This window comes from Corythoichthys intestinalis, chromosome 2 (genome assembly GCF_030265065.1).
Source record: "Corythoichthys intestinalis isolate RoL2023-P3 chromosome 2, ASM3026506v1, whole genome shotgun sequence".
Taxonomy (NCBI): Eukaryota; Metazoa; Chordata; class Actinopteri; order Syngnathiformes; family Syngnathidae; genus Corythoichthys; species Corythoichthys intestinalis.
Window position 1 is genome coordinate 34,369,457 of NC_080396.1, and position 25,145 is coordinate 34,394,601.

The 25,145-nt window shown below is 38.5% G+C and overlaps 1 protein-coding gene across 8 annotated transcripts in view; it reads left to right on the plus strand.

Annotated features, from left to right (window-relative positions):
* rap1gapa (RAP1 GTPase activating protein a) overlaps positions 1-25,145 on the plus strand; it is a 112,242-nt gene that overhangs the window by 13,505 nt on the left and 73,592 nt on the right. For 5 of the 8 annotated variants that reach the window (XM_057857950.1, XM_057857959.1, XM_057858002.1 and 2 more), the window contains exons 1-2: positions 2,668-2,790; positions 23,288-23,323. In XM_057857950.1, coding sequence (XP_057713933.1) covers positions 2,747-2,790; positions 23,288-23,323 — 80 coding nt within the window. In that variant the 5' untranslated portion in view covers positions 2,668-2,746. Of the gene's footprint in view, positions 1-2,667; positions 2,791-23,287; positions 23,324-25,145 lie in introns of those variants that run through there. The other 3 variants (XM_057858032.1, XM_057858036.1, XM_057857985.1) reach the window with 2 other exon arrangements.

Sequence of the window (25,145 nt, forward strand, 5' to 3'; positions counted from 1 at the left end):
TTGAATACTTTATATTTGGACGGCACCTCTTCCTCTGCAAAGTCCTCAAATATCCGCTTCTATGTGCACTCCTTGTTCACTCAAGTATCCGCTAAATATTTAGAAAGTATACAGCAGCAACGGGCTGTGTGTTCATGGCCATACTGCATAAATAGTGACGAAAAAACAGCTTCCATCGTTTACCCTTTCAGGGCCAGGGGTCACTACAGTGGACAGCTATTCAAAAGTTGATACACGAGACCTTTAACCCTTTATAGAGCAACGGACTATTTGTGGTCATTTAAAAATAACTTCTTTTTAAGACTTAAGACCTTTTAACCCTTTCTAGGGTGAGTGACTATTTTGGATCATTAGCACATCCGCCTCACAGTTCTGAGATCAAGGGTTTAACCCTGGGCTCTGGCCTTCCTGTGTGGAGTTTGCATATTCTCCCCGTACCTGCGTGGGTTTTCTCCGGGGACTCCGGTTTCCTCCCACATCCCAAAAACATGCGTGGTAGGCTGATGGAACACTCTAGATTGTCCATAGGTATAAGTCTGTGGTTGTTTGTCTCATTGTGCCCTGCGATTGGCTGGCAACCAATTCAGGGTGTACCCTGCCTACTGCCCTTAGTTGGCTGGGATAGGCTCCAGCACCTCCGCAACCCTCGTGAGGATAAGCGGCATGGAAAATGAATGAATTAAAAAAAAAAAACAATAGCAATAATTATTATGTTTTAAAATATGGATACTTTTTGTATTTTTTTGTCAGTAAATGCGGGTACGCAGGTAGTGTGCGGACCCAAGTGCAGGGAAATAGAGGTGAGGCAGAAAAAGCGGTGCAATAATGTTTTAATTAATGCCAACAAGATAAACAAAGTACCGACAAAACGACCAGGGGATCCAAAAACGCTTAGCAAACAAAAATCAGGCTAACAAATCAACTTACTTTCAAAGCAGGACGAGGAACACGAGGAACTGGGGGAAAATGCTGACATGAACGTGGACATTCACATTGAAAATGTCGCGACAAGGAGTGAAAAGAAACCGGGAGCTTATATACACACACAGATAAGGGGTAACGAGACAACGAGGAACAGGTGGGTGTTACAGGAGGATGCAGATTGGAAGATATACTAGGAGCAGGCACAACAGGTGAAATTAATGGGCAATCACAGGGACACACTAGGAGGTAACCAACTCAAAACCTAACATTTTAAAGATGATAAATGCATAAATTACGACAATGGTAATAAAAGCAAATCAACAGAATTTTAATGAACCATAATACGCACCGGTTGCAGTCCCTAGTAATATTTGAAAGTTAATTTCCAAACCATAGTCTTATTGCATGCCATTGATGGTGATAGACATACAATTCATTTAAACCGGAAGGACTGGCCGTGAATTTTCATGTTTCAATTCCTTTGACGGTGCCAGACATCAAATAGACCTTGTTCACATGACGTCATACCGTCTTCCGGGTTTGCCGATTGGAGCGTATCCCTCTGTGAAACTCCATTGAGTCTATTATTTAACACCAGGATCTACATGGAAATACATTTAATTTTGAACAGTATAATAAAGATAAATATTATTAATCACAGGACAATTTGCCATCTTGCTAATTGTATTGTGGCCAGCGACGTGTAGAAGAATGAGAGAAAAAGTTGTTTTTATTTTTATTAAATTATTTTAATTTCACACTTGCTGCTCTTGTGCCTCATATAATGCACAACCCCAAAAGACAGCATACTTAATTACACAGAACATAACGGCAACCATCACTGCCAGTCATGATTGCCACAAATATCCATCAACCATTGTGGGTGGAACAGATAATAACAGTTGCTACAGTATACATATACTTTGGATTTAACTATAATAAACATTTCTAGATTAAGTGGGAACGGAAGCCAAGCAACACTAATAATGCTAGCAACCTACCTGTATGTAGCCTCAGTTTGTATGTATTTCCTTTTAGTATCAATGTATGATTAATAAATTAAATAATGGGTCTTAATCAGAGGTGGGTAGATTAGCTAAAAATTTAGTTGTGTTACTTCTAAATAATGTCACTCAAGTAAAAGTGAAAAGAATACTTGAGTAACATTATGAGTAACTGCTTACACTGTCTGTTTTTAATAAAAAAAAAAAAAAAAAAAAAATTCTAAATAGATTGGACATCTTGTGCCGGCAATGGCTGTCAATGAGTTAAATGAGTGTCCTGTTAGATTTGAAAAAATGATAATAATAATTATTCATAATTTGTACATGAAAAGGTTAAGTAGCCGTTTGAGTGCTTTCACTTTCAGCTCCACAACACATCATTCTGCAACATTCCCATGAATAAATACACAGAAATGATTTAACTTCCGTTCTCATGCACATTCATTAGGAGGAACAAGCAGGTAAACCCTTTGAAATGGCATCATCTTATGCAGCTATTTCTCAGGAAATGAGGTCTGATCCTCGGCAAAATCACAACAATAAACAAACAGACTGCTCATTGACGACAGTGATCATTCATTGCCATCCCTCTCATTTGCCAGCACTTCTGGTTCCCAGGGAGACTGGCATTGTCAGCACCCACAGCAGTTTATGAAGAAGGCGTGTAAGCAAGGAAGAGGCGGGACATGTTAGCCCCCCCTGCCCCCACCCCTAATCCAAACACACACACACACACACGCGTGTGAGCTCAGTCAGCGTAAGTGACAGGAGTCCATTCAGTTCACTGTGGACTCAGTCAGTGTTGTGTGTCTGCAGGTATGCCGCAGAGAAAGAGGAGTTTTACTTTTGGAGCTTATGGAGGGTAAGCAAGAGTCCTGTTCAATCCTCTGAAGCTCCGGCTAGCACATCATGCGTGTGATAGATAAAGCGTGTTCGGGACTCCCGGTTTGATGACTTTGCACATTCCTGTGTTTGTGTGTGTGTGGCTGCCATCATGTTTGTGATGCTCATGCCCAGTTGAATCAAGCTATGAGTTATGATGCCACTTTTAAACCTTTCATGGATGAATTATGACTTAAAAATATATATATTTACTGTACTTATTATATTATATTATTTTATATTATATTGAGAAAGAGCACTCACTAACAAGCTAAATGTCTAATCCATCTAAACTGTAAGAGCGATTCATTCATTGGACCTCTAGCTCCATCAATGGTACTGAAAGATGAGCATTCACTCTCTCAGTTCTACCAGTTTAAATGAATTGAACGTCTATCACTGTCAATGGTATGTGATAAGTTGATTATTATAAATATTGTATATTATGAAAAGAATCTACTTCTGAGTGTTACTTGGGACAGTAATTAGAATGTATTTCTATTTTTATTCATTGTCATTTCTTTAACTTTTATCATTTTTTAACATGGCTACATTTACATGGACACATTTATTCAGATTAAAAATTCATAAAAGTACAAGAATGATTAATGATTAAAAAATAGTATATACAATTTATAAAATAAAATATTTTTTAATGATAAAAAAATATTTGCTTCCCTTTAAAGCAGGGTCCCCAAACTTTTTCCTGTGAGGGCTACATAACTTTTCCCTTCTCTGATGAGGGGCCGGTGTCACTTTGTAAGAGAAAAAGTGTGACGATTGCAGGAGTGCCTGAATGTAAAAATGTATTGTTTTTCAGAAAGCCACAATCAAATAACCCTTTCTGGATCCTTCATGGAACAAAAGTAAATAAAATAAAAATAAAAATATAATATAATATATTCATTCATTTTCCATGCCGCTTATTCCTCACGAGGGTCGCATTACTATTAATTAAATAGATAATAACCAAATAACCCTCTCTGAGTGCTTCACAGAAAAAGGCCAGGAAATAAATAACACTATTGAGAAAAAAATTTCAAAAATTTCAAAATGCTCTCTGGTATTGTTCAGGGGGCCGGACCAAATGTGGAGGTGGGCCGTATCCGTCCCGCGGGCCGTAGTTTGGGGACCCCTGCTTTAAAGAGTTGAAGGTCTTAAGTGTCAACTTTTGAATAGCTGCCCACTGTAGTGCCTACTGTCCCTGAATATGTTAATATGGCATGAAGTTAAGTTGTGCGAATGACATCTCTTAATTTGAAAATTAGCTAAGGACGCCTCTTAGTGTGGGAAACCAACTTTTAATGGTTCTATGTGTGCTTAACATCTACACATTTCCTGGCGCACTATATACATTCAGATGCATTGCTGGCAAACCATTAAGTACCTATATGTGAAGTTGTTTTTCCCATGATGGGGTATTACTGTATGGTATATTGTCAATGTCCAATGAAAAACATTAACACATTTGTTCACTTTTTATTTTAATTTAAAAAAAAACAAACTTAAATGAGTTTTTCCTATGCATTAAATGTAAAACTTAATTTAATGGATAATGCCAGTATTAGCTTGCTGCAAACAATAATAAGTACGCAAACAATGTTGCATAAAAATCTGTCAAATACAGTGGTACCTCGACATACGATCGCTTCGACACACGATCTTTTCGACATCCGAAGTAAAATTTGACTCGCCATTTGTTTCTATATTCGACGACACGCTCGAAGTACGACGACATGACAGCACCGCAGACGAACGCAAGGCGGATTTTCTTAAGAAATCAACACAGGTTTCAAAAAGGTTGGTACAGGTGGTGAAACAAGGAAAAAGGTGACGCTTACCTTTGAAATGAAGATGCAAATTATACAAAAATATGAGCGTGGGGTGAACTGGCTCAACAATACATCTCAACGGTCCTCCTCCGACCACCGTTCGCAAGTTAAGATGACAATTATTGTTATTATTGTGGTAACATGGCCAAAGAAATCGCCAGCTTCGTCAGGTTTTTCTCATTTATTTCAGAACTTATCCAACACAAAACGCCTACTGTAGGCCGTAGTTGACGGTGTTCTCAAGAAAACATTGAAAGTGAAAGTAAATCACGTCAGCCACGTGGTGCGTTCATGTACAGCAAAAAATGTCTGCCACATTAGAACCCGATTCTTTACATTATTACAGGAATTATTATTAATATTATTATATTATTATAAGGATTTTTATGTATAATTTATTTGTTTTGCTATGTGTAATTGCCATTTTTAATAGTAACAGCAGTATTTATTAAGGATTTAGTGTAGGTTTTTGAGCTGTGGAACGAATTAATGGAATTATAATGTATTCTTATGGGAAAATCCTGCTCGACATACGACCATTTCGACTTACAAACAAGGTCCTGGAACGAATTAACTTTGTATGTAGAGCTACCACTGTATTCCTTTTTCCATTTGAAATTGGGAATCCAAAATAGTATTCTATATTTCTTGAATTAATAAAAATAAACAGTTGCAACAAAACGTTTTGCACCGCTGTTTCTGTTGTGTGCCTCGGCCACCTGTGGGCAGTATCATTTAGATGGTCGCTCCTTGGTAAGCCGCTGAAATTTTTGTCATTCTTCATGGAGGATAAAGAATTTAGTGTTAGGGTTGCGCGAGCAAGAGGGGATCCCAGAGCAGACACACAGGGGTGAGAGGAATATTCTTTTATTGGTGATCACAAGAATGTGGCGGGGGCTGATGACTTGGCTCGGGATAGTTGAGCTGGCGTAAGACGAGGAGGCTCGGAAGAAAGGCAGGCGTGGAATCCGACGAGGGGCGCGCAGAAAACAGGACCTGGGACGAGAGCAAGGTAGTCGTAAGCCAGTGATCAAAGATATCATATAAGAATGCGAGATACAACTGACGTGGGAAACAGACGAGTTGATCGGGCGACGAGGTGGCGGCATCCACTAGCTTTTATGGATGGCTGATTGGCATTGCCAGCACCTGTGGCCGCTCCACCCGTCTGTCGTCCAACCTGCAATCAATAAAAACATGCACACCTGCCGGAGGTGGCCCAAGTCTCAGGAGGAAGGGGCAGAGGCCCTAACATTTAGCATGGGAAGATTGTTTTATGTTTGCAGTTTTTCACAAATATAAGTCGCTTAAATAGTCTTTTACTGGTACTTTTCTTTCATGTTCAAAATGGAATGAATGAATAATACAATGCTTCTGTTGGCTTTTTACATTTATTTATTTGTTGGACTGATTATGGATGATTAAATGAAATTTGATACAATGTGTAAGTCTTCAAGTCTGGTCACATGTCTGCGTGATGACACCATACAGTGCATTCACAGTGTTGGTCGTCCTCTTGTGAACACTCGGTAAAATGGGGGAAAAAAGCTCGCTGTCCTCAAAAGAGCTCAATGTGCTAACTGTAGCCTTGTGAAGGGGAACACCGTCAGGCTGCATCAACAATGTGATGCTTGGCGTTATGACGACGCACAGAAAGAATTCTGTCTCTTAGATAACACAAACAATAGAAGCTAATCCTTGCCTACATACCGTTTGAGTCAAATTTGACAGCAAAAATGTCCCCTATGTCTGGGGCTATGCAATGACAAACAGTTTTGAAAAAGTTTGAAGGAATGATGTCAAGTCAGCATGCTGTGGGCTTTAATTTTGACACAATTTCTGTTAAAGTGGCATACGCCAAAAGGCCACACTGTCTAAGATTGATGTGGGGGACATTTTGGGAGGCATTTAGTGTAACAGTTGTTAGTCTGGAGTTGTATACAGTCTTTCTAATCTTTAGTACTTTGTGTGTAAAGAATGCTGCGAAATCATTACAGGACATCTCAGATGCCAATTCCTGAGGTACTGATGCTTGTGGGTTTGTCAGTTTGTCAACAACAGAAAATAGTGTGCGTGTATTGTTGATGTTTCTACAAATGAGCTCTGAAAAATACGACTGTGTAGCATTTTTCAGTTCCTGGTTGTATTTGCGAAGACTCTCTTTGTAGATATCATAAAAAAAACAGGACTTTGTTTTTTAGCCATCTGCGTTCTGCTTGTCTGCAATCCTGCTTTTGTTTTAAAGGTAGTGTAGCATTTCTCCAGGGTGACCTCTTCTTTTTTGACAAAGTTTTTGTCTTAATTGGGGAAATAGTGTCAATTACAGTCATCACACTGGAAGTGAAACTACGTATTTATAAGTTCTTCCACTGGAGCTGTTGTAAGGGTTAATGGTGATGCATCAGCCTGAGTGAATAACGCACAAGTGTTATCACTTAGTAACCCTTCCTAATCACCTGTTTCCCTTTTGATAGGATGGACAGGGGTGGTCATTTTAAACAGAATGCAGTAGTGATCAGAAAGAGCAACATCATTCACTGTAACCTCAGAGATGTTAAGACCTTTGGATATTATTAAATCCAGTATCTGCCCTCTGTTATGTGTTGGAAATGTGACATGCTGAGATAAACCAAATGTATCCAAAATATTTAAAAGCTTTCTAGCACATCCTTCTACAGGATTATCAACATGAATGTTAAAGTCACCCACTAAAATAACAAAATCAAAGTCCATGCAGACAGAAGACAATATTTTGGTAAACTCATTAAAAAAATTTGTATCATATTTGGGTGGTCTGTAAATTGTTACTAAGGCAGCTCTGCAAGGGCTTTTTAGCTGAATGACAATATTCAAAGGAATCAAACTGACCACATGACATGATCAGACTGGCAACCTTACCTCCTCTCTTATGGGTTCTTGGCACACAAAAGGAATTGAGGTTTGTGGGGGTTGACTCAATCAGAACTGTCAAGCTATTATCTTGACATAGGGACATAACGCTAGCAACTTTTCAGGAAGCTCAAACTGTCCCCACCAACTTTGAAAAAACCTTATTTGCATGATATAATGAGTTCAGTTATAGAGGTCATTTAGGTTGTTTTCACATATTTTGTAAGGATAGAACTGAGCCTACCATTATTAAATGAATTACTTTAATTATATTCAGACTTACTCAGACACCATTTTTTCCCCTCAAATGCACGCTCGGTTGGCTGATGACTAATTAAATTCCTTTGTTTTCAGTGTAAATCTATGAGAGATAAGTGAAATTATCTGCCAGTGCTTCAAGTAAACTTTACTCAGATTTCTTGAAATAGGATTATTTTCAGCTAGCTATTTTTCTTAACACACATATTTCAATTCAAGATTTGATATTGTTCAAAACATTATTTGAAAGCATTTGTTTCCCTTGATTTTGTTGAAAAATGACCAACGTTTAGTGGTATGGGCTTAATAAGAACAAATGGTAACATTTACCTAAATTAAATTGAATAATCTGACCTGATCTGTTAACTAGTCTTTAACACTGAAAACAAGATGGAGAACATTATTCAACTAGATTTGAGAAAAATCAGATTAAGACGTTATAAAATTGCAGTGTGAAAGTACAAGTCAATACCGAACTATTTTTGAATTGATCATTTCAGGCTCTGGAGATTTTATGTTACCCAGATTTTGAACTACTCACAAACATTTTTGTGTGTATGTGTTTGAAGTGAAATTTTGGAACAATTTAGACAATCACTTCAAGCATTGTCAATATATCCCAAAATTTTAATTGTTGTATAAAAATATGGTCTGGTCACAGTATAATGATATTTGCTGACAATGTGTGTTGCTGTTCTTGTCAATTGGTGTGTATATTAAAATATTGTTAATGAGCCAACTTTAGTTTAGTTTGGTTTAGTTGTATTTGTCTGTTTTTCTTTTCTTTTTCTCTTTCATTGTGTGGACAGCAGTATCCCACAAAGTAAAGATGTTGGACTATATGATCATGAGTGGGATTAAACAATTTTTTTCTTTTTCGCACTCCCTTTCGAGTTCAAATAATTAGTTGAATTATGATTACAATGTGTGTTTGTTTCTTGAGCATGCTCAAAATAAAAAAGCTTCATCATCTTCATCATTATCATCATTTAGCCTATCAAGTAATTTGATTCATATTGGTGAGAAATGTGGCCCCGACCCCCATTCAATAATCTGTTTGGTCTTATTAATGTCCCGTCCTCTGCAAAAAGTGTACATGCAGATTATGCTGTTATATCGTTCCTACCAATTTTGAGACCAAACCTGCGTCCTTGTAACGGACCCAAGGAGTAGGGGGAAATTGTAATTGCCATGTAAATAAAAAGTTTTACTGGTTTCAGTGAGAAGGTGAATAGTTTTGTTGTTGTTGTTCGTGAACTACATTTCCACACAAACGCACATCGAGGTACCATTTAGCTTAGCAAGAAGATGTATGAGAGTCATTTTTCGAGTGTCTCAGAGCTTGCGAAACTTAAAAAAAAAAAAAAAAAAAAATAGCGCATTTATCAAGGTTTCGTCAGCCGAGATTGCGAATAACCTTCAGCCGAAACAGCCTGATCGCACTGATCTAAGTACGCCTGCTCCTTTACTACTGAATGCGTTGTTGACAATAGCGCGGCGGCGCTCTGAAACTAGAGCGAGGCTCTACTTTGGGCCTTGCATCTCGGTGCAATTTCATTCAAACAAGACAGCCGTCCACCTCTCACTTTGGAAAAGAAGTCCGATCCAAAATACTGTAATGCCGTGGATGGGGGGAAGGAGAGGAGACTTGGCTTACCCACTTTATTGTGGCAACAATAATTAAGAAAAATAATAACAAGATCACAGCGGGCTGGCACGACATGCGACTGCTTTCTCTCGCTATCTCGCCCGTTCTCCGTCTCGCTTCCTTCTACGTCACAGCTCCCCAGTCCGACCGTCTCTTAAGGGGGCCACGCTAAGTTACGGACATTACAATACACAATAAATAGGTTGCCGCTGAACCCTTCACACTAGGCTGCCGCTAGTTTAAAACGGCCTTAAAACCCCCCCCAAAAAAACATCTATTTTGCAAGGCGTGGCGGCTTTTATGTTGGTGTGGTGGTGCGCTACAATCTTTTATGTTTAGGGGAAACCCTGGGATATAGGGAGCTCTGAAGTGACTATCGTTGCTGATTAGATCACTAAGCCCTCAAAGGTTTGATCACACCAAGTTCACTTCAGCTGTTTAGAGAATTGGAACAGCCCTTAAGATGGCGGCGGGGATTCCCCCAAGGGCAAGTGCCTCGGGCAAGTGAGTTAGGGCGAATAAAATTATTAATGAAACGCAGCCAACGAGTTAAATTAAATGATGATAACCACAGGCGACATAAATATGTCCGCGGCCATAAACTACATGTAAATTCCTACAGAATCAGTCAGACAAACTGTCTAACACTGGTACAAAAATAAGGATATGCCAGTATTTGCATCATTTACCAAAACAAAGATTGAGATTAGTTGTCCTTTCATGGAGTTCTGATTGTTCAGACCACAATATGAGATGTAAATATAACATAATTGCCCTCTCGCTTATTAAACTGAGACTGGGAGCGTGAAAAAGTGTGGAGAACAAGGACAGGGAGGAACTTTTTGTTTTGTTTTGCATGCTTGAGAAAAGATGATTAGGCTGCAAGGCAGGGCTACTTGAGGACAGGAGGCCATTCAAGTGCATTTCCAAGGGCAGTGGCAAAACAAACAGGAGACGGAGGACGACTGGAGGGCTCTTCAGCGCCTACTCAGGCGGTCCACCTCGCATATTTGACATTTTGCGAGCCATCTGCCTGCGGAAACACACTAGGCCACATTCAGTCATCGCAACATCTTTCTTTTTATGCTGTCTAATTAGAGCCATTCGCTTATACAGTCATTATTTGTGCTGTATGGCAGCATTGGGGATAAAGAGACAAAACAGGATGCATTTAAGATCTAAAAGTAATTTTCTGATTCGAAATCGCTAGTTGGCATGGCCAAGATGGCTTTGTTTATGACGGCTGCAGCTGTTTAAATGCTATATGATGCGTATCAAAATGAGTGAATGCACCATATCAATTTTGACCAACTGATCTGATTCCTGCTGGCCACATGGCCACATAACGATTTTGTTTGTTGTCATTCTGCTGATGGATGGCTGTTGGATGTGTGTGTGTGCACATTCACATACTGTACTAGAACTTGTAGTGGGGCTAAATGAGAACATTCAGCTATTTGACACCCACGTCTGTCAAAAGGCTCATTCTGTAGTCACTTGTACTTTTTTGGCTCATTTTCATTCTCTGCTCTGACAGCGTCAAAGTTCCAATCTCACGCATTTTCAATCACAAATTTTGAAACAGTTATTTTTCTGCGATCATTTCCATTCGAATACGTCACACGCAGTTGAACTGATTGTTTTCCTTTGCTATAGAGGCCCTTTAAATTGCTTGTAAAGTGAAAGTAACTCATTGAAGGCTTGAGAATTTATCAGTCCCACTGAATTTGAATGATTACAACAATAACAAAAACAAAAACAAAAAATCAACAGTTACATAAAGGTGAGGCTTCGAATCGAGACAAATTAAGCCCTTGTACCCACTTAACACACTGACGCCACGTACCACCAATTCTCTGTGTTTATTTCTCAGAATATTCGAAGATTGTAGAACAGAAAGCCTGTTTTTTTTCCAAAATTACAAACTTGTCAACTGGTAATAAACATCAATAATCATAAACAAAGTTTCATTTGCTTTCTGGAATAGTATGATTCAAATCAAGACTATTGTGACATTCAAGCCACTTTCATACATAATGTGCCCAACATTACCGTGTGATGTGACTCGCAATCTACCTGATCTACCCCGGTACTTACCCGGCTCGACAGCTTTCACGTGCAAGGTGAGACTCGCGAATGACGTCATGCCTGTTTACTTTTTTAAATTCTGTTAATTTACTGTGTCAATTGGACACATTCATTTTTAAGAGACCAGGCTGAGTAATGACATGTTCTCGATCATGTTTATTTAGAAAATAAATAAATAATACGAGGAAAGTATTGTACGAACACTCGTATTGCCTTCGCTCAGCTACAGACTCCCATGCAGTCCCATTCAAAAGTTAACAGTCTCTTCCTAAGCCTTTAGATTGGTGAACAGTTGATTGGTCTATTTTGTTAATAACTTAGTTTTTTTTTTGCTGCTGTTTGTCAAATGTTGTCTTGTCTTAGGATGATGAAAAAAATGATGATTTTAGTGCAGTGTACTGTACTCAGCATTACCTGCTGCATTCCATTATAGCAAGAGCCGGTAATGTACCGTACTTGTGACCAGATCGCGAGCCGGTAACTTTCCGGATAATGTTTGTGTCAGCTCAAATGTATGTATGTCGATACATTACCGGACTTCGTTGTATGGCTGAAAGGTGCTTCAGTAACCTTGACTGAAAAACTAGCAAAAAAATTGCTTTCATTCTTCTCCTTCAGTCAAATTAGCGAGATAAAAACAAAGAATTTTGCAGTCGATTGTGGGATAATAAAAATAAGTGTTAGAGGAGTACATTGCAGTGACAAACCGAACAAAGAAATCTGCTAGACCAGACACGTATTACTCATGTAAATCCATTTGTTTGTGGTAATGAAAACTCCCAATCAATAATGAGAAAAATGTAACCTTGCTGACTTGATATAACAGCTTAATATTTTTGGATCGTTTCCCAGTTGTGAGAAATGAGAAACAGGGTGTCAAGTTGCTCTTCAAAATGATTTACCTAAGCATGTGTTTGTCTCACGGGGATTACGTTTGGACTACTTCTAAAATTTCACATATAGAATGTTGCCTCAGCTGACTGCAAGATGAACAACAAACTGTTTTGCTTTAAGCTGGATTTATTCGGGGCGCCTTCCCCAGGCTTGCCTGGTGACCTACTTGCAAGGAGCCGTGTTGCTGACTTGATTACGGCACACAGCTTGCTCGAAATGTGGACCACAAACGAGAGAATATTACAATTTGCCCTCACATATAAAATGCTTTGAAGCAGCAGTTTGAACATTTATGGGCCTTTTACATGTGACGCCGCGACACCAAGATGCAACAATTGTATTGCGGAATAGCCTCGCCTTTACATGGTGATAGCGAAAACGGAAGGCGAAGACGCAAACTTTTGATTCCGGCCTCCAATGTGGAACAATTCGATTGCGGGGATGAATAGAATGTTCTCGCGCCGATGTCATCAGTACTCGCACACATCACTTTGGGCACGCGCAGTTGCTGCTACTAAACATTCAAAACAGCAAACGTAGTGGAATGTCAGCTTTGATTGACTGTTTTTATAATAATTTTAATTTACCTAGATTTTATGTTCACGTTTTTGTGCCTTTTCAATGGAGAGTGGAGAGTACTTATATAGCGTTTTATCTACATTGTTACATTGCCCAAAGCGCTTTACATTAGCACAAATTTACCCTTTCAAGCACACATTCACACACCAATGGTGCTGCTGCCATGCAAGGCGCTGCCAAAAAATGCGCGGATGCCATTGCGTCAAGTAGGCGACTATGTTGTCTGTCGAAATTGAATGTGAGTACCGACGGGTTTGAGTGGCGCATGCGTGGTACATGCACAAGCTAAATGCGCATGTGCTGATTTGCGACCTCTATACGACAGTTTGGGTATGTGATTAAAAAAAAAATTTAAAAAAAAAAAAAAAAAATTTCAAAACAATGTTTATTAACACTTGATGATAATACTAAAAATAATATCTGTTTTTTTATTTTTATTTTTTAGGTAACAAATTTACCCTGCTATATAAGCAGGCTGACTTTTACTTGGATAAGTCATATCTGCAGTGTTGTCAAATGAAAAGATGTAAATAAATATCTGCAGAAATGTAAGAGGTGTACTCACTTTTACAGTATATACCGTATTATTCGAAAACGTGTTCTTAATCTCATACACGCAAGCACAATTTAATAGCAGTTCAACACAATTTCGCATCTGATGGGAAAACTTATTTTTTTGTTTTTATAAAACAGATAAAAATGAGAATGCTTTCTTGATCATTAACCTATTTTTTGGTGTAATTTATACCTTCACAAATTTAAATTTAGTAAGCTTTTATTCTCTACTATATACTGTAAGTAATAAAGAACTCAAAATGTGATTAAAACAGTCAATTTTTATTTAAAAAACCCCAATATATTTTGTAACTAATATTTTTTGAATGACGGCGTTAATTGTGTCCCTTTTGTAAATATGTGTTACTATTAGTGTTGCACCGATACCATTTTTTGGCCCCGATACCGATACCTGGCTGTGCAGTATCGGCCGATACCGATACCATACCGATACCACTCCGATAATATATATATATATATATATATATATATATATATATATATATATATATATATATATATATATATATATATTTTTTTTTTTTTCAGAATTTTTTTTTTTTTTTTCCATAGAGCTACATAATTGGATGTGAAATCATTGCTATCAAGGCTTTGTCAGGCTGTTGCTTACCTTTGCAAAATAGGAAAAAGTACACTAAACCCTAGTAGACAATAGTTGAATAAACCTTCCGCTCTCAAAGGCCAAAATAGTGCTAAATTTGTGAAATTAATAAAACATGTATAATACTAGCCCAACAGTAAGAAAGTAAAAATAAATTCATAATAATAAACTCTGAATGAACTGAATAAACTTTTTTAAACAGTGCAACTTTCATGAAATTATTGTCACATTCTGCTGCTGGTTAGATTGTGTTTTGTTGCTGGGTGTGGGGGCGTGGCACTTGAATCCAATGCAGGCTCATCAACCCAGCATTTAAGCACGGGTGATCTCAGAGAAGGCTGCCGAGATATTTGCCTTGCTGATCGCTATTTGACATCTGGTACAATAATCTCGCTACATTTGCTTGTTATGCCCCTGCATTGGGTTTTTCTGTTAGTGTGCTGCTCTCGTTTGTAACCGCTGCCTATCGTCTTAGTTTGTCCGTCGACCTGCTGTCACGGACTCCTTTTGTTATTTCTACTGTCCCGCGATCGCGTGTTACTTTTTGTTTGCAATCATTAAACCCTTTTATGTATCCCCCGCTTGTTGTCTGCTTCGAGGTTCAACCTTGTTTCCGCATTTGCGGACGCTAACAATTATAAGTAATAATAATTGACCACAGCATCCCGTCTCTCCTTTTTTTCGGGAGGTGGGAGTCCCTTATTTCTATTTCTGAAAGGTGGCAACAATCCTTTGGAAACACTTCCCAAATTACTGCGGCATTTCTTTCAGTAAAAGACAATAAAAGTAAAGTAGACGAAGTGAACTGACCAGAGATTGTTGCTCTGGTCCAGCGGCATTTTTCCTCTGGATAGCAGTCCTGCTCTTGCAGGCTCAAACTCGTTGTGTTCGTTCACGTTTCGTCTTCAAATGTTTTATCAATTTCGAGGTATTGAAACAGGCCGATTTAACTCCACATCTCCAAACTTTCAGGCCGCAAATCTTGCATGCAGCCATTGATTTTAATCGACGGGATTTCTATTTGGAAATATTTCCCGACCGCCGCGGCGCCGCCATATTTCCTGGTTTGTTTTTCGTCCATATGAAAAAGCCCCCTTTTGATTGGTCAGGAGTGGCTATTGGCCCGCTCTCATTGGTCTGGAGCAGGCCAATAGCGATAGCTGCTTGGTGTTCACGTGTCATCACACAACACAGAGACAGAGTGTAGTGAGCGCCAGGAGGAGAAAAAGGCTGTGGTCAAATGTTATAATAATGGACCGGTAAATGGTATCGGCGCCGTCTTTGTTGGTACTCGCCGATACCGATATCACCATTTCGGGCCGGATCGGCGCCCCCTGCCGATACTAGTATCGGTATCGGTGCATCTTTAGTTACAATAGTTTTACTTTTTGACCTGCATGTCATGAATCCATTCCATTCCATTAAAATTCCATTCCCTTTAAAAAAAAAAAAAAAAAAAAAAAAAAAAAGACTTTAAAGACTGTTACTGTACGCATCCCCAACCCACATCAGACGCCTGCCATAAGCCGTGCGCATGCGCTTTAACTTGTGCATGTACTGCGCATGCGGAACTCACATCTTGTCAGTACTCACATTAGGTTGCGACATCGTCGGCTGAGGAGGTTGTCAAGGAAGTGCATCATTGGCTGTCGCCTTGTAAAACTGCTACTACTAATGAATAATACATTGTTTTCATGTAGAATCTGCGACATTATTCTAAATGGAGAAGGAACCAAGAAGGAAAACATGTAAATGTAAACAAGAAATTTGTCGTATTCATGGAGCGTCGCCACATAAACGGCCCCTTAGTTTCAAGGACTCAGTTTTTAAGGACCACCACCTGATAAGCCTAATGTCCTCTTAAGATAAAAAAACAACAACATATTTTGACGGAAAAAACATTTTCAATTTTATGTGAATAACATTTTCCAATTATGGTTATAATCATATGTGACACTTCGGTCAAAAAATTTGATTTTGACAAGCATTCAAAACTGAAAGGTATTTCAGATAGAATTAGAATTGCCGACATTGTAACCTTACCTCATTGGCTACCTTTTACGGAAATCCATGTTCAATTTGAAAATAGCCTTCAATGGCAATGAAACTTCATTCACTGGTATCCCTTACCAGTTCAAATGGATTGGAAGTTCATCACAAGACAAGAGGTCAGAAATAGAAAGAAAAGCAATATTTCTTCCCCCCTTGACACAAACAAACCAGTTCATCAAGTCTATCGACTTTTTTTTCCATAGCTAACAGCAGACAACGCACACTACTTGCACTGTACAAATACAACGCATGAACCACATGCGCATTTTTTCTAACCTACTTTTGTCCATCGGTGCACATCGGACAGACACGTCTTTGTTTCATTGAAGGCTTTTCTCCATGTTGGTTTGTCAACACACCGTACAGTATAGAAAAGTGCAAGGAAACAAGAAAGAATAGTACTAGTGGTGGCCATGTTACTTCCACAATGTAATGCATTTCTGTGTATTGCACTAGTTGAGATTTGTTATACAGATGGATTTTAACAAGAATACAATGCGAAAACAAAATGATAGTGATCTTAGCTCATTTATCACCAGCCGTTTTCATCGCAAATACATTTTGGCTGGGACGTTTTTGTCTTTATTATTCAATCAAAAAAAAATAAGTTGCTTAAAAAAATATATATTTTCAAAAAGAAAAATCACTTAAATCAAAAAAAGAACAATTTCAATCATAGAAAATGTTTTTGGATGCGAAAAAATATTTGAGAATGAAAAACTTTCATTGAAAAAGTTTTCTTTGATTGAAGCAATCCTTTTTGTGTTTGGGCCATATTATGGGTAGGACATTTGTGTCTAAATCATTCAATCCCAAATACAGTATCTTCAATCAGAAAAAAAAAAAAAAAAAATTCAATCATTGCCCTCCCCTATTTTTTTTTTTTTATATGCAAAGCAAATGACCGTATAAGGTGCTAGTCACATGTTCTGTTTGAAAAATAATTTTGACCCATTATAAAAAAAAAATATTTTTTTGTTCATTTTATTCATTTGGGATGCAGTTTTATTGCTTTACAACTTTTATATATATAGGAAAGTCAATTTCATGCAGTGACAATTTTCGGCCACCAGGAGGGGCCTAGCCCCCCTGGCCCCCCCTTAAAATCCGCTTATGGTATCATTGCTGATTTTGCACTAAAATTATTTCGTCAGAATCAGATAAAACTTAGGAAAAAAATGCTGATGCTGTGCAATATGTACTTTTCGAGATTTCATTTCCAACCCCTACCCAAGATGGCCACCAAATGTAGCTGTAAGGGAACACAAGCCTGTGTCATCCTGTGCCCATTCCAAGCCCAGGAAAATACAGAGGGTTGTGTCAGGAAGGTCATCCAACATAAAACTTTGCTCAAATCAAACATTCCGGATCGGTCAAGGCCCGGGTTAACGACGCCATCAGTGCTGTTGACCTACAGGGTACTGGTGGAAACTGGACTACTGTTGGTCGAAGAAGGCAAGGAAGAAGGTGTATTCATAAGATGAAAGAGGAACACCAAGAATCTAGAATGGAGAGTACGGACGTCGAGAAAAGAAAAAGGTAGAGAGCTGGTTGGCATGATGCAGAGGAGGAAGGTTGACATACTGTGTGTTCAGGAGACCAGGTGGAAAGGGAGCAAATCTACAAGTTTAGGAGCAGGGTTCAAGTTGTTCTATCATGGTGGAGATAGGAAGAGAAATGGAGTAGGAGAAAGGAACACCCAAGACCAGCTATGCACACTGTCGAGAAAAAGGAACTTGTCACCCTTCCATGATGATGATAGACATTCAGGTGATGTCTAGTCCTGTCAATGGCAGCCAATAAGGTAAAAATATATTTTTTTTTCTTCCTCTGGCAAAGATACACCATCCCATCAATTAGTTTGTCACTAGAAGAGTAGTAGTAGGTTGAACAAAATGCAACCGTTTTTACCTGAAAACACAGTCAAAGCAGTCAAAATGGTGTATCGTTGTCAGCTACTGGTGCATTTGCACAAGTTACGTAATTTCCAAGCTTGAAATTTAAAGTGACAAAATCAAACCAAATTCACAAATTAAGGAAAAATAAGGTATTTCCATCGAAAGTGTGTACCCAATATGTTTTTCTTTTATGTACTGTAGCTTTCATGGTGAAAATACACTTTGGCATTTTACCAAACAATGTCCATCCATTTTCTCCTGCTTTTCGGGTCACGGGGGCAGCAGCTTTAGCAGGGAAGTGCAGACTTTCCTCGCCCCTTCATCCAGCTCTTCCAGGAGGATCCAAAGGTGTTTCCAGGCCAGCCGAGAGATATATTTTCCCCAGCGTGTCCTTCGTCGGCCCAGTGGCCTCCTCCCAGTGGGACATGGCTGGAACACCTTACCAGGGAGGCGTCCAGGTTATCCTAATCAAATGCCCGAACCACCTCATCTGGCTCCTCTCGATGCAGAGGAGCAGCGGCTGTACTTTGAGCCCCGCCCGGATGTCCAAGCTTCTCACCTTGTCTCTAAAGGAGAGCCCAGACGTCCTATGGAGGAAACTCAATTAGGCCACTTGTATAAAAGATCTTGTTCTTTTGTTCACAACCCACAGCTCGTGAATATAGGTGAGGGTAGGAACGTAGATTGACCGGTCCAACAGACCGATGCAGAGTCCTCTTAACTGCAGACGCAGCTCCGATCCGCCTGTCGAGCTCTCATTCCATTCCTTCCTTACTTGTGAACAAGAAGAATAGGATACTTAAACTCCTCCACTTGGGAAAGGAACTCACCCCTGACCCTGAGAGAGCATTCCACCTTTACCCGACTGAGGACCATGGTCTCAGATTTGGAGGAGCTGATTCTCACCCCGACCACTTCACACTATGTTATGGTCGAACACTTTCTCCTCCTGAATCCGAGACTTGACTTCCTGACAGACCCTCCTCTCCAGTACCCCTGAATAGACTTTCCCAGGGAGGCTGAATAGTGTGATTCCCCTATAATTGGATCGCGCCCTCCAGTCCCCCACCACCCCTGTCTGCCAATCCAGAGGCAGTGTCCCCGATGTCCACGCCATGTTGCAGAGGTGTGTCAACAAAACAATGTCTTCTACCCATATCTTTTTTCATTCATTAATTTATTCATCTTCTGAACTGCTCATCCTCACAAGGGTCACGGGCATCTTTTTTGTGTCTTTTTTTTGTTGTTTTTCTGTTTCAACGTCTGGCTGTAGATCCACTCAAATTCAGCTGAAAGTATTTATCTCTTTAGCTAGCTGGGGTACGTTGTTGCTTTCTGACCATACATTGAAGTTTTGTATTATAAATAACTAGGGCTGTCAAACGATTAAAATTTTTAATCGAGTTAATCACAGCTTAAAAATTAATTAATCTTAATGAATCGCAATTCAAACCATCTCTAAAATATGCCATATTTTTCTGTAAATTATTGTTGGAATGGAAAGATAAGACACAAGACGGATATATATATTCAACATACTGTACTTAAGTACTGTATTTGTTTATTATAACAATAAATCCACAAGATGACATTAACATTCACATTCTTTCTTTTCAAGGGATCCACGGATAGAAAGAGTTGTTGTTCTTAAAAGATAAATGTTAGTACAAGTAATACTAATTTTTTATTAAAACCCCTCTTAATGTTTTCGTTTTAACAAAATTTGTAAAATTTTGAATAAAAAAAATAAACTAGTAGCTCGCCATTGTTGACGTCACCGAGTGGGACGTCACATGGGCTCCCTGCCGTTCTTCCATTGTGTCTTAAGGTAGTTATTGAAATACACCACAAGGTGTCAATGGCGAGTTTTAAATTAACTTAGAAATCAAGCCAAATAGTGTGTTTTGTCCCTCGACTGATGCCGTAGTTCCCTGTTTACGGGTCCATCCATTGTAATTCACGTCATTTGAGTACTGGCTTCACAACGTACGAGACCTCTGATAGTTTTTATATTGTGACTAAATATTGCCATCCAGTGTATTTGTTGAACTAAACGAAATGTTTGATTAGAGTTTGACAAAGTCTGAGTAAGTTTTTATGTGTATTTTGCATAGCTATTTGATTAGGAATGCCAGTTCTCTTTGCACTGTTGTTTAATTGTGTGAGAATCGGGCCTCATTAATACAGATTGAAGCGCTTTTCTTTTTGTGAACATTTTTTTTTTTTGAGAGGTATTATTTTTGTTGTGCTTTCACTAAATGATACTTATGTTTGTTGTTAAGGAGTTGCCAAAGCTTATGCCAATAAACGGCGCGGTCCAATGAACGCCTGTGTCCACTCGCCTTTTGTAATATACTGATATAGAATTATCCGAGGCACCCAGAAGTGCACGCAGCGCCAATGTTGTTTACGCACATGATGCAGGAGTGAGTTAAGAGTTACGGCCTGCCGAGAGCCATAAGCTGTATTAATGTTGAAGCTGAATGTGCTAATAAAGAAACAAAGTGCCAGCATGTCGCGTGTGGTATATATTTGTTAAGAAAAAGCACAAAACAAGACACCTTTTTCTGCCTCTTAGCTTTCAAGTGCGTCATTGTAATCTGTTTGAGGCAATGCATGAGTGGGTCATTCCGTGCATGCGTTAAATGCGTCAAATATTTTAACATGATTAATCTAAAAAATTAATTACCGCCCGTTAACACGATAAATTTGACAGCACTATAAATAACATATAACTTAATAATATAATAACAGTTTGTATGTTGTACCTTCCATTGTTTGAACATCAGTTCCTATGTATGTCGAGTTTTTTAGCAAGTCTCATTGTAATGAAAATGTCCTGTATTGGATCATTCAGAAATGTTGACACACCCCGGCTCATTCAGTTGAAAAGAATGCCAAGAAAGTTAATCAGCGCAGTGAGATTCTGATGTTATCCTCGAGAAAATTCTCGACGGAACCCTTCCAGGCACTCCAAGTATCTTGGCAACAAAGCAAACATCAAGTCTTGTGTCTGTGGGTGTGTGTATGTGTTTGTGTCTGCTGGAATTGCTATGCATCTAAAAAATTTAACTCGCGGTACATGCTAGTCAGCGATTCTTAAAGCATGGCACCCTCTAGTGGATGACACAGGCACAAAATACGTAACTACAATTATGTTACTGAGATATACTTCTTGTTTTTCAATACACTATATTACATTTCTCAAGAGTGCTTGAGTCTTAATTATATTTTTTGTTTAATTAGGTGCTGTCAGCCAACCCCCCCCCCCCCCCCCATATCATGTCTGGGGCTTGGTATTTTGGACCTACCTGAAAAATTGAAATGCTTCTTTGACTGAAAAGCAAATCCTGAAAAGCTTTTCTTTTAGAAGCTTTTGTCCCACCCAACATTCGTATGAATGACTCCATGTGAACTCATGCTGACCCGCATGGTGGAAAGCAGTCATGCATCCCTGTCGTCCGGCTCAGCAGCAAAACAATGTTAATGCAATTGTACACGAGGAATATTTGTGCAATGCCGTGTGAGTTCTGACAGACTCAACATTCCGTGTTCCATGTGTTTGCAGCGTAAGCGAGCTTAGGTGCGAATCAATGAATAGTCCAATAACATGATGCTTGCTTGTTGTTATATTTTGTTTAGTATTTAAATAACTTTGTTACATTGTCTTATGTTTAAGTTGTAATTAAGTACAGCACTCTATTTGCTGTGGTAATTATTAAATCATTCTCTGCCACTAAAGGTGACAGACGTTGAATACATTCGAACTTGGATGGCCACCAATGAATGACCATGTTTCAGTGCCACTGACAGTGCTAGATGCCCTGTATATTTTATATTGAGTGACCATTCACTGCCATACCTCACAGTTAAAATTGACTTCTGTTTCTCAGTGGTAGCAAATAAATTGAATTGAGTTAACTTGTTGAATACATTTTCTAATTTTAAATTGGAAGTCATGTCACCTAAAAATGAAAGCAGTAGTTTGCTTATTTCATGCCAAAGTCCCTCTGGAGAGTTTTTCCCAGATTCTTTAACTCTGCCAAGATTATTGCTAATCTCCGATTTAATCATTTTAAGCAATAGCCACTTGAACTTGACTTTCCCCAAGATTTCAGTTGTTCTAAAAACCTTGGACCTCTGGGGAAAAGTGAAAATAATTTTAGTGTCTCGCACTTACACACACAAAAAAATGAAGAATGTCAAAGCGCGCCCCATGAAGCCTAAACAAAAAAGGTTTGCACACCCTTGTTCTCAATTTTTATTTTGCACAGTCAAGTCTGCTGTATCATGCGTGCGCACAGCGCCCTCTATTGTCTGAAAGCAACCTCTCCCTGCTTTCAAACGCAGTAAAAGTGGGTGTAAGGACACAGTGAATTGTCGACTGTCATTGGTTTACAACGTGCATTAAAAGAAACACAAGGAGCAGCAATCCTGACATACTCGGTGGTGAAAACTCACTTCAACAGATGGCAGCAGTTATTTCAGTGTAACCCAGCCCACTGCATGCACGGCCTCCATTCCGACCTCAGGTCAAACCAGGGCCGGCCCAGCCTATACGCAGATTATGCAGCTGCTTAGGGCCCCTGATCACTAAGGGGCCCCCAATCTGGCAATTGTTTACTTTATATTCTATTTTGTTTACTACAGTTTGCTTTATTTGACTTTTGATACTTGATTACAAGCTTAAAAAAATAAAAGTTCTTCCTTAACTTCTTTCTTTCCTCTTTTAGAAAAAGGTTTGGTAAGTACTGACAATCATTTGGGGTGAGAAGTTTGAAGTATGCACTGCAACAAAATCTGATTAATATACAAAATATGGACATATGGGTTGGATTGCATGTATGGGTTTTACAGTACACTGTGACGAAAAGGTGGGCCAAAAATATGGGCCCCTTTGCATTATTTTGCTTAGGGCCCCAAAATGGCCTGGGCCGGCCTTGGGTCAAACCATGGTTATCTGTGCAAAGGATAGATCATGAAATTGAAAACTGTTCACTTTCTTTCACACTAAGTAAACCGTGAGGTATTCAATAAAGTGTGTCTTAAAAATTGTATTAAAAACTTCTCCCATATTTATATTTAAAGTGAGCCTCTAACTCTATGTGCCATTGACAATGAGCTGGTAAATAATATGCATTTTTGTTTTTATGTTTTTTTAGGGTGGACAGGACCTTCTCCAAGGCAAGGAGCGTATGGTGAGTTATTGTGTATTCTTAATTATGTGCTAATTGATGTATTATTAACTTGAATGAGTAAAAACATATACCGTATTTTGCGGACTATAAGCCGCAACTTTTTTCTCAGCATTTCTACCCCGCGGCTTTTATAAGGAAGTGGCTTATGTATGGATTTAAAAAAAATAATTTAACAAATGAGCTTCATATTTTCTTTTTATAAATAACAAAAAATGGACAATTAGAGATATTTTAGAATAGATTTCCAAATTTTGCCATGACATAGCTCTCAGCTGCTACACTAGCAGCGATAAAGCTTGCCAGTAGCTTGTCAGACTTACTCAAAACTCAGGATTTTATAGCTGAATATGGCTCCATCTGATGCTATATGCTGCTAGAAAAGAACAACTTTAAATGGATGGGCACTATTTGCTACGACAAGAGAACGCCATGTTAGCGTTGATTAACTTTTTTCAACTGGCACTCAGAGGACTCGATTGCCACAGCATGCTACAACAAAGTTGCCATATAAGGGGTAGCGCTAGCTGTTAACCGTTTTCAAGAGGATTTAATCCACTTCAAGTTTAGAAGGCCAGGTAAAGTGGATTATATATCTTTGAAAATGTAGTGACCTGTTTTTTAAAGTTAGTTTTGAAGCATTTATACGTGTTGATGCGTGTTGATTTGAAAGACTGATATTTATATACAAATTAAAATTAGCACTGTAAGAAGTTCATTTAATTTAAAAAATCATCGAGAAGTTAAGACTTTAATATAAACTATGCAATTTTTTTGATCCTGTATTTTTTTTTTATTTTTTACCCTGCCTCTTAAACGAATTGGAATCGAGAATCATTCGGAACCGGAATCGAAATGTGGAATCGGAACCGGAATCGTTCAATTTCAAATGATGCTCAACCCTATTAATAAATATTATTTTGATTACTCAAATATTTCTGTGTAGCATCTATTTAAATATCCAATGTTAAGATATGGACACCTGCGGCGTATATTTAGGTATGGCATATATGTGGATTTATTTCTAAAATTTTGGGAAATTTGGCCGGTGCTGCTTATAATCTGGTGCGCTTTATTGTCCAGAAATTACGTTTTTTTATTACAATGGTAAATGGTTAGTTGTGTGTAAAAGAGTATCACTGACGTGACAGAAAAAAAGTCACCCACAGCAGGGGGTGCATAGGATCTTTTTTAGTTTTTTTCCCCATCCAAAAACAGTCCTTCGGTCTAAATTTATCATGCATGCTCGTTTTCCCCATAAAAGGCGTGCACAATGGCACTACACATGCATGGTGGATAGTTTAGGTACTACTACTAGGCTTCTACAAAGACAGCGTCCTATTACACCGACAGTGTGTGTTGGAGTTTTTGTATTGGAAATAAATGCACCTGTGTATTATTATGCAATCCTAAAAGGTCCATTAAGCCTCTGTTTAATGTCCCCTTTTCATAAATAGCGCATTATTCAACGTGATCCATTACCAAGTTATTTAAAAAATAAATAAATAAAAAAAAGAAAGGTTTTCAACATACATATTTAATTCCCAAAATTAAATACACTATTGTTTCAATGTTTTATTTATTTTACCACCCACCCCTCTCACCCATTAAAAAAAAAAAAAAAATCATAAAAAACACTTTTTTGCTCCCCAACACGAGGGGGTGCTACAGCACCCTCAACAACCCACTTGCAGCGCCACTGCATTTTTGACTCATGGTTAGAGTTTGAAATGAGGACCAGAGTGTCAAACATTTAACATTTAAAAAAAAAAAAAAAGATAATTTTATAAAGGATTTTTTTTTTTTTTTTTGAGGCAGAAAGACA